This window comes from Amia ocellicauda, chromosome 1 (genome assembly GCF_036373705.1).
Source record: "Amia ocellicauda isolate fAmiCal2 chromosome 1, fAmiCal2.hap1, whole genome shotgun sequence".
Taxonomy (NCBI): domain Eukaryota; kingdom Metazoa; phylum Chordata; class Actinopteri; order Amiiformes; family Amiidae; genus Amia; species Amia ocellicauda.
In genome coordinates, this window is record NC_089850.1 from 20,660,629 (window position 1) to 20,671,533 (window position 10,905).

General features: G+C 42.0%; 1 protein-coding gene across 2 annotated transcripts; it reads left to right on the plus strand.

Moving 5' to 3' along the window:
- Positions 1-275: 275 nt before the first annotated feature.
- LOC136739269 (leucine-rich alpha-2-glycoprotein) lies at positions 276-5,405 on the plus strand. 2 transcript variants are annotated; one of them, XM_066698349.1, is made up of 2 exons: positions 276-344; positions 624-5,405. In XM_066698349.1, the coding sequence occupies exon 2, from the start codon at positions 639-641 to the stop codon at positions 1,644-1,646; it is 1,008 nt and encodes a 335-aa protein (XP_066554446.1). In that variant the 5' UTR covers positions 276-344; positions 624-638; the 3' UTR covers positions 1,647-5,405. The 2 variants fall into 2 exon arrangements, with proteins under 2 accessions (XP_066554446.1, XP_066554455.1); XM_066698358.1 differs by having other exon boundaries at positions 326-344; positions 620-5,405.
- Positions 5,406-10,905: the final 5,500 nt, after the last annotated feature.

The following is a 10,905-nucleotide window of genomic DNA, read 5'->3' on the forward strand; positions in this document are numbered from 1 at the left end:
TATCTATCCATACATGCTGTTATGAATGTTAGCACTTTAATTTAATTACAACAGTTTTCAACATTAATATTACATTTTCGTGCCCATTAAGAGTGGGCAGACAAATTTCCTTGCGGATTCGCAATGTTTTTTTTTAATTGAAAGTAAACAGCAGAGAGCTCGCCATGTAACCCACCATGTTTACACTTGAGGTCAATGAACCCGACTGTCTGGATTATGGGAAAGCAAGCTGGTGGGGGCCGAAAAGGAGGAGGATCCAGAGAAACCTCATATAAGCCAGAATTAGAGAGAGACGGTTTAGTAGTTCATTGCCATTTACAGACAGAAAAGTACAGACAGGCAAGGTAAGAATATTTATTAATTTCATTATTTCTCTGTATTTAATTATACCCCTTTGCCAAAATCCATTGTGAAAAATGCAGCAAGCTTAATATAATTGTACTTATATCGAGGAGAGATTTATCCCTTTATTTGGTTTTATGATGATGTGCACATGATTGGATTTTTGTGCTGATCTGATAGAGCCGCGATTCGTGCAGCAAAATGTCTGCATGTGAACAAAATTGGCAAGACTCGAACAATAAAAATAACAACTTCTTGTCCTGCTCATGTGTTTGAGTCAGCAGGGCTGTGGCACGATGATGCTGTGGATCTTTCTCCTCATGTTGAGCTGGTGTTGCTGCACCGCGCTGTCCTGTCCGCTTGAGTGCATCTGCCACTCTTCCCCCAACGGCACTGCGGTGATCTGCACCTCCGCCTCCATCACCTCTTTCCCCAGCGGTGTCCCCAACAACACAACTTCACTCTCAATTGAGTTCACCAACCTGAGCCGCATCGTTTCCCAGGACCTGGAGGGGCTGTCTGACCTGCAGGAGCTGCACCTGTCTAGCAACATGTTAAGACAACTGCCCCCGGACTTCCTCCAGCACCTGCCACACCTGCACACTCTGGATCTCACCAGCAACCTCTTGCAGGATGACCTGCCGCCCAGTGTGTTCTGCTGCGCCCCTCTGCGCAGCCTCGTTCTGAAAGGCAACCAGCTGCTGTCCGCCAACCCTCTGTGGTTCCAAGGCCTGTCCAACCTCACCTGGCTGGATCTCTCCGACAACAAGCTGAGCTCTTTGCCGCAGGCTGCTCTCCGCCACCTCCCCCACTTGCAGGTCCTCAATCTGGGCAACAACAAGCTGGAGATGTTCCCAGATGGCTGGCTGGATGTCCTGCCTGAGCTGGAGCGCCTGCACCTTGGGGGAAACCAGCTCAGATCACTGGCCCCTGACATGTTCGAACACAGCCTCAACCTGATGCACCTCCAGCTTCAGAACAACGCGCTGCAGAAGCTGCCCCAGGGGCTGCTCCACAAGCTCTCACGTCTGGACAGTCTGAGCCTCGAAGGCAACCGGCTGGCCTCTGTGCCCCCGGGGCTGTTTGACAAGCTGGAACGGCTTGGGTTGGAGTTTGGCCAGGGCTTGGGCTTGTCTGAGAATCCTTGGCAGTGCGACTGCAGTGTTCAGTACCTGTGGCAGTGGCTGAAGGGCCACCAGGATAAGGTGTTCTTCTCCAGGGATCTCCAGTGCACCTCACCAGAAGGACTCCAGGGGAGAGCCATCATGTCCCTGACCGAGGCCGAGGTCAGAGCTTCCTGCTGACATGCTTAACCAGCTTCCTTATATGGCATGATCTGGTGTGCAGCTTCCTTTTGACAGAAATTAGTAAATGTGCTCAATTCGAAGTGTACCTGCTCCCAGCCCCACTCTCCCAGTTCCCTTTCTCACAGAGGGATGTTATTCCACAGTGTTCAGAATGATTACTTGTATTAAATGTTTTATGAGTCGAATGCCCCACATACTCTACTTTTATTGGAAATTAATTTAGTGCAAAGCTCTGCTTATTCTGCAATTAATATTTACAATTCAGAAGGGTATATGAAAAATATAGGCTATGTGTATACTTTTTTGTAGTTAGAAAAAGGAAGCAAACATTTGTTTGTTCGTGGATCGCAGAAAATATGATCGATGCCTGTGCACTGCTGCTGAAAATGTCTGTTAATGTTTTTTGTATATATAGAAATTGGTGCTGCACTTTTTATAATAAGGAGCAATATGTTTAACTTTTGCAGGTGCTCTTTATAAAAATGGCACCTGCATCATAATGCCACAAGGTGGTGCCACACATTGAAATCTGCAGATAACTGTGGTCTCAAACAGTGCCTTCCCAGCCCTGGTGCTGGGGTGTGCAGTGTGTCTGCGGGGGGGGTTGGGGTGCAGCGTGTGTTTGACAGTTCTTCCATTGCTCCACCTTGCTTACTGTGGGAAGCAGATATTGATCGTGGGAGCTCTTTGTGTAATTATGATCAGCCTCGGGGCTTATTAATCTTACAGGCTCATATTACTATGGATCGCTGGGTTTTCCTCCTCTGTCTCCCATCCTGTAGGGATGCTGGGATGCAGAGCTGAGGAGGGGCCAATCAGACAGCCCAGATCAGTGGCCTGTCACCATTCCCATTCTGATTCCTATTCCAGTTCGGTCTGGTCTAATTCTGCAGCCGCTGATCCATGTCCTCACGCTGCAGGGTGTCATGGTGTGGTGTGCCGGCTGCAGTGCGCACACCTGACGCCCCTCTTGACTCTGCTGTAAACGCAGAAGTCAGAGCTGCAGCAGGGTGCAGGTGCAGGGCCAGGTGTGCATTTAGAGTTACAGTGAGTTTAGAAAAAAAACCAATGTCTTTCAGAAGGTTTTTTGTTATTAATTAAAAGCCAGGGTCTGAGTGCCGTGAGTGTGTGTTTGTGTGTATGTGAGTGTGTGTATAGGGGTGTGTGAGTGTGTGCTTGAGAGTGTGACCTACAAGAGTCACGGCTCCTTGCTTTCTGGCGTAAGCTGTGACAGCCGACCATGGGAGTCCTTTGCCGTATAACTGGAAGAATTCAGTGAGCTGGCCGACCTACATGGCTGCTTGTGGCCCAGGTGCGGGTTTACTGAGGATATCAAAGTGTCTCTGGTCTTGTGCACTTGTGAAGAGGAGCATGTGTTCCACACAAACAAACCTTCCAAATGAACTAACTGTGGATGGCCTGCCTCTCCATTACTCACCATGAATCCAGCGCCTTCGAGTTGCCTTGCCATTTCAGGGAATCAAATGAACACATCTTTTGAAGTGAGTGAATAGACTGAATTAAATCAAATTAATCCAGTTAGCAAAAATTAATCTAACTGCCCATCGCTAAAGCATAATTAAAACTGGTGTGACTGGTTTGGCACATAGAGTGAGCGAGACGCTGTTAATCTGTCCTGTGGACCTCCTCTACACTCAGGAAACCATGGATCAAATGTATAATTATCTGATACATGAGAAATAAAGCACAATCGGGAGAAAGGTTCAGTGTTTATAAAGTCTGTTTAACATCCATTGGCAATGGAATTCTGTGCTAAGATCTTCAACATCTTTTCTAAATAAACACGCAGCCAGCGGTTAATGCATTTTTAAGATGTACATTACATTTTTCTTTGCTAATTTTCTGCAGATTAATGACCTGTGCATAATGCTCAGTTACATAGAGGGAACAGTTGTCTTGCATGGACTAATCCAAGTATTCAGAATCAATGTCAAATGAGTTTCTCCTTGTTTCGGAATTTGATGTAGCCCTTATGTATTCATATATATATATATATATATATATATATATATATACTCAAACAATTAGACACTTTTAAGTCAGTAGTTCAACAGTAGTCTTCCTTATGGTTCAGCTCTATCCAAATGTTTACCAAAGAAATGGAAATGCAGACTGCAGGGATTCCTGTATTAATTAAGAGTTTTGATTAAATGTAGGGAAATCTATTCATATGCAAATGTGTGCCTTTGGTGGAAACTCGTAAATTACATTGATATGACTGGCAACACGGGTATTCCCATGAGAGTAAGCATGGACCCGGCACGAGTCTTCCAGCTAACACGTGCTGAACAATCAATACGTGATTATTTTCAAGACACTTGTTGCAAATGGGGGCTTTATTCTTAATGTGCAGCATGACAATATTCTAGCAGTGGCAGTGTTATCCTTACATTGAATAATCCAACAACTGCAAATATCAGTTTCAGAGCTGTCACACTTGGTTGTATGGGAGTCCTGATAATAATAATAATAACAATAATAATAATAATAATAATAATAATAATAATAATAATACATTTTAATGACAATAGTATAGGCACTTAATTGGCATTCCAAAAAAAAAAAAAAACACAAGAAAAAAAACCCATCATATTTTTATCAAATCAATGCTTTTCAAAGAATACAATACAAGCACACCAGGTCAAAAGCAGGTCACAAGCACTTGTTACATGCCCACTTCTGAGTGACAGCATTTGCTATAAGCAGGTCCACTTACCCATTTGTACCTTTGGCTCCCAAGTTGAAATAGGAGTACGACAAAGCCATGACAGCCAGCAGGAGAGCAGCCTCTGTTCCGGGGGAAAGTTGTGAGAATGGCACCCTTATAAAGTTCATCCTGTTTACTCTGGGCTCTGTAAGCAACATGCCTCCTCCCTAGCAACACTGGGTTGGTGTTTTGGAGATGATGCCAGAGTACTGTTGCAGATTAACATTTTCCACTGCGCTATTTCCTTGAGACAGCATCACAATCTTCCTCCTGAACAATATGACAGATTGAAACAACAACAGTAGCAACAAATAGACTAAACAACACACATTCTGCTTTTGATTTTCCATTGCAGCATGTTGAAAACCTGCTCGCAAAAAGGGATTACTAAGCCTCATTGATTGACCAAATCTCCTCATTGAAATTTTGTAAAGGTGCAGAAAGGGAATTCATGATGCGGATCAGCATAGTATAAGCAGTTTATTACATAATTCATATGAGATTTTCAGAAATTGCTATACATTTTTGACCTACTCCTTTTGAAATCTTGAGACCAGCTGTGGACGACACACAGCTTGGACATGAAAATTGAACAGATTTGAACTTTGCTGGGTATTGAGAGGCACTAACTATCTATCTATCTGCTGGTGGTGTATCTAAGGCCATCTTTGTCTTCTGATTCCTGACTGCTTTCAAACATAAAGTTTGCCTGTCATATAGAGCTGCAATGAATTCAATCACAGGTTTAATTTCCTTCTGGCTGTTTGCTTTCTCTCATCAGAAAGATATTACTGCCCATTTTTATGTGACAAATTTGTGAAATCACCATAATAATTTAATGCTTGGCAAGGTTTTAATGAATTATATTACCTGCAGAAAAGTTCAATTACCTTAGTCCTGTTTAATGGACTACAACTGAAAAGGAATATCGAACACATTTTCTGATTGTTCAAGACAATCGTCTGTTGTAATATATGTTTGAGTAGAACATCAGAACTACTGGCAATAAATATCTGCTATGTTTACTATTTCCATCTTATGCAATTAATCCATTGATCAGTCTTGATTTAATATAATGCCTTTCACAATAACATTCTCACATGGTGCTTCAAATTTGATTACATACAAATAACAAGGTAAAAAGAAGTAAAATACTAAAACAACCAATAAAGGAAATCCACTGAGATGACTGACATGGCCTATTGGGAATTTAAATATACCCTTTACATTATAATAATAATAATTGTATCTATGATTTCAATGAATTAATGTACTACTTTACCAGTTGTAAAGTACTTGTTATTATATTTTAAATCTTTGATAAAATAAATATTGAAACAAAGCTCTGGAATAGAATGAAGGGATCTTGGGACAACTCCAGCACCAGGTGGCTGATATTTAATAGAATAGAAACCCAGTTCGTCTAGGCTTCTCATCAAGGGTAATGAGGAGATTCTGTTCAGCTTGGATTCAGCGTTGCTGTCGATCCATTCCCATAGAGCTTCACAGGATTGCACACAAAGCAACGCATTTATTTGATTTTTGTGATTCATGGGTTCACACAAGATTATTTGCTGACATCTATGATGGTGCTGGACAGAAGAAAATACAAATATTACATTTTGAGATGTTATTGACAGGGATTTCTTCTGTGTTGAATGAGCTTTGTGGAATCACTTTTATTTTAATGTACATTTTTGCTCTTCTTGTGAGTTGCAGAAGAGCAGACCCAGTGGGAGATGCCTTTGTTCCTTGTGTTAATAACTGTCGGCTCTGTACAGGTGCACCTGCCAGGAAGAACCGCGAGGATTCCTCTCTCATGACTCAGATGCAATGCCTCTGTTGCAGATACAGTATCTGGTCTGTTTAATATGGAAATTGACAGGCTGATTGCACGGTAAGTCTCAATTTTCCCTTTTTCATCAGATGGAATGACGATAATGATTATAATGAGCTGTGGTTTGAGTATGTTATTAACGCGGCCCGTGTTTGCTGTTTGCACACGGGGTTGGTATATTGTAGGCATTAACACAAACATTGTAAACTCATAAACCAATTGCTCTGGTTGGAGAGTTGATACAGAGCTCTGCTCTTGGGCAGGTTGTGTTGGAAAACGGTCAGTTTACATCACGTTTAACATAGACTGCACTGAATGCACTTAAAGCAAACTCCCCTGAAAGAAGTGTGACAAAACACCAAGTATAAGACCCACTCTAGTAGTCTGTCCTTGATCTCAAAAGCAAGGCCTGATGCAGAGGGCTAAGAAGACACCAGACTTTGGGTACATTTGTACTGATGGAAAATCCTGCCTGGGATTTGACTGGGATGTTCATATGGAAGTATGAACATAAACCAAGGTTCCTTAGTGGTGCCATTGACCTATTTACCGTTGTCAATAACGCATTCAGTAATGGTACACGGTAAAGGCAAAAGGTAATTGCAATTCACCCATCCGCACTGCGACACACCAGACGGTGCTGAACTGCACTCAGCCATATCAGATGGCTCCCCGACAGCAAGGTGAAACTGAACAAATATAAAATCAGAAAAGGGATTTATACTACTATCAAAGGGAGTCGCCTCCTGGAGGGCATATTGTTCATTTGTTAGCGCACCCCCCTTGAGCCAGACTCATTACCGAGAGTGAGCAGGGTGTAATTTATCGTACTTTTAAATAAGGGAGTGAAAGGGGACGGGTACTTATGAAAATTAAATCAGGGGAGAGATAATGCTCTCAAGAAAATAAGTCAAGTCTTGAAAGAAAAGCTGCGCACGACTTGCATGCCAAATTCTCACGCAGAGCTTCTTTCGATATTAATGAAGTTATTTATTTATTTATTTGTTTATTTATTGTGCTGAGACACATTTATGGAACAGTCAATATATGGATGTGTGCCTGTGTTCCACGGCACAAAAGTACTTTCAAAAGAAATAGAGGTGTTGACAGATACCCATGGAGCTGATAAATGGCCAAAAAATGCTGTATGCTTCTTTCCTGAGAGACCTGTTTAAGAGACGATTGGTGTTGTTACTGAGTGACCTTGTGAGAAATATCCTCTAAGCAGCCTTTCTTCATCAAACAAGATTTCGTTGTGGGCTCCAGGGGCATTTGAAACAGCAGATTTGCTGTTCAAATCCCAGGTCTTTCACAACTGCTCTTCACACTGTTAATGGGAAAAATCCCACTCGGTCCGTGGTGTCTTGGGTTGTTCATCCTGGTTTGTTTGGCCTGACGGAGCTGCATCAGCAGTGTTACTGTGAGCGTAGCTACTGATGTGCTAATGACATCTAAAGCAAAGCAATGTCTCTGCCACAAAAACTTAAAAAGCTATAAAGCAAACTTTATCTTCATAGTCACTCGTTCACCCCTGGCAAACTGCTTCCTTCATTTGCCCTGTGATTAAAAAAAACGAAATAAAAATACTCTTAAAATACAAAATAATTCTCCCTTTGCAAACCATTCTTATGTTCTTTATTTCTAAACATATATGCATATATCATGTGTTTAATATATTTTGGGGGATATAGTAAATGCTCACCAGGTCCTGTCAAAGCTGTGGTGTCATCTAACAGTAGTTGGCAGATTAGGTTTCTGTTCCTCTTTGTTTAATCTTGCAATCACTGCTGTGCAAATAGTCTCCATTATCCACTCTGAGAGTAATGGCTGTTATCCTTTCAAACCAACTGCCCTGGTATTGATGCATATATCACTTTAAAAGGAAGGGAACATGACACATTTTTCCTCTTACAAACTCCTAAGATAAATAATATGTATACATTATATATATATATATATATATATATATATATATATATATATATATATATATATATACACTCACCTTAAGGATTATTAGGAACACCTGTTCAATTTCTCATTAATGCAATTATCTAACCAACCAATCACATGGCAGTTGCTTCAATGTATTTAGGGGTGAGGTCCTGGTCAAGACAATCTCCTGAACTCCAAACCGAATGTCTGAATGGGAAAGAAAGGTGATTTAAGCAATTTTGAGCGTGGCATGGTTGTTGGTGCCAGACGGGCCGGTCTGAGTATTTCACAATCTGCTCAGTTACTGGGATTTTCACGCACAACCATTTCTAGGGTTTACAAAGAATGGTGTGAAAAGGGAAAGACATCCAGTATGCGGCAGTCCTGTGGGCGAAAATGCCTTGTTGATGCTAGAGGTCAGAGGAGAATGGGCCGACTGATTCAAGCTGATAGAAGAGCAACTTTGACTGAAATAACCACTCGTTACAACCGAGGTATGCAGCAAAGCATTTGTGAAGCCACAACACGTACAACCTTGAGGCGGATGGGCTACAACAGCAGAAGACCCCACCGGGTACCACTCATCTCCACTACAAATAGGAAAAAGAGGCTACAATTTGCACAAGCTCACCAAAATTGGACAGTTGAAGACTGGAAAAATGTTGCCTGGTCTGATGAGTCTCGATTTCTGTTGAGACATTCAGATGGTAGAGTCAGAATTTGGCGTAAACAGAATGAGAACATGGATCCATCATGCCTTGTTACCACTGTGCAGGCTGCTGGTGGTGGTGTAATGGTGTGGGGGATGTTTTCTTGGCACACTTTAGGCCCCTTAGTGCCAATTGGGCATCGTTTAAATGCCACGGCCTACCTGAGCATTGTTTCTGACCATGTCCATCCCTTTATGACCACCATGTACCCATCCTCTGATGGCTACTTCCAGCAGGATAATGCACCATGTCACAAAGGTCGAATCATTTCAAATTGGTTTCTTGAACATGACAATGAGTTCACTGTACTAAACTGGCCCCCACAGTCACCAGATCTCAACGCATTAGAGCATCTTTGGGATGTGGTGGAACGGGAGCTTCGTGCCCTGGATGTGCATCCCACAAATCTCCATCAACTGCAAGATGCTATCCTATCAATATGGGCCAACATTTCTAAAGAATGCTTTCAGCACCTTGTTGAATCAATGCCACGTAGAATTAAGGCAGTTCTGAAGGCGAAAGGGGGTCAAACACAGTATTAGTATGATGTTCCTAATAATCCTTTAGGTGAGTGTATATGCTTACCTTTTCGTCCTTGTTTTTATAAACATATTCAGCATAGTATTATTTTGTAAGTAACACAAAAGAGTAAATAACTACTGGAAAACCAAATGTAAATATAAATGGTGGATTTGCTATTTCAAATGTCCACAGTAATTATTTTCCCTGTTTAATACAATGTATATTTAATTTCAGTTCCATAATGTAGTTTGGCCTTTGCTGAACAGATCCAACTAATTAAACAGAAAGTGTCGGTTCTTATGTTGTTAAGACATTGAGACTGAATTCCGTTCTTAGTCTTCGGGTACACACACATTATTCAGTGGCTGCTGCGTGGTTGCGGGACACAGCTCTATGTGAGCATCAGTTCACTGCTACGTTTCTGTCCTATCTCTTCACCATGACTCTTTCTTATAAATAGTCAACCATGCAAACAGAAACAACCACTCCTGTCTATGGAAGCAGTAATCAACATCAGTGTGGGGAAGGAATACAGGAAAGCTGCAGGAGCCCTCAAGGCCAGTGAGACCCTGCAGGTCTGGGAGGTGTCACACAGAGGCGTGTCTGCTCTGTAAAGGGCACTGTGCGGGGAAGAGGAGAGTGGGAGAAAATGGACTGGCCTGTCCCGATAATACAGTCTCTCAGAGGACACTATGTTTTTGTCCTTGGCCTCATGCTGTGATGTAAAATGGCAAAGTGATTGTAGCTGGTGTGCAATTTGAAGAAACAAACAAATTAGTTATTAAACAGGTGTATTTTCGTTTCGGGTGCACGAAATGTGAGGCGTTGCGGAGAGAGATGCAGCGTCTAATGGGCAGCTTCCTTTCTGTCACGCCTCTCAGCAGGAGCAACACAGACATAGAGAATGCAAACAAAACAAAAGGAAAAAAGCAGGAGATGTCACAAAAGCTGACTAATTTACTGTTACTGAAAGTAATTATACCTCTTAATTCCAAGGCACCACAGAGACACCTGGGGTATCGCTGGGCCCTCTCCAGTCAATCCTGAATAATGAATGATGGTTTAGCAGAGATCACGGCACCGAAAACTTTAATGAGATGTAAAAATATTCCTGAGCATGAATGATCCTGCCTGGGGTAGTACTGCATCTACACTAACAGTCAAAAGTTTTAGAACACCCCCATTTTTCCAGTTTTTCTTGAAATGTAAGCAGTTCAAGTCCAGTGAATAACCTGAAATGGTACAAAGCTAAGCGGTAAACTGCCAGAGATTTAAAAAAAAGGTTACCAAAAACTGAAAAATAATGTACATATCTGAGTTATATACTGTGTTACTACACCCTCTTAAGCATTATTTGGCAGTGTTATGCGGAGCTCCTGTGTACAGAAGTTACACTGTATTCCTACAATGCACACATCGTTTGAAAGCTTATTCTCTTGGCTACCAGCGCGTTTCATTCTTAAACACATCCGCTTTAAAGTTTCCGCCCGCCATCATTCAGAGCCCGGGGGGTAAACGCACAGT

What these genes read in the sequence shown, in the direction of transcription:
- LOC136739269 (XM_066698349.1), top strand. Translation starts at nt 639, where the DNA reads ATGATGCTGTGGATCTTTCTCCTCATGTTGAGCTGGTGTTGCTGCACC.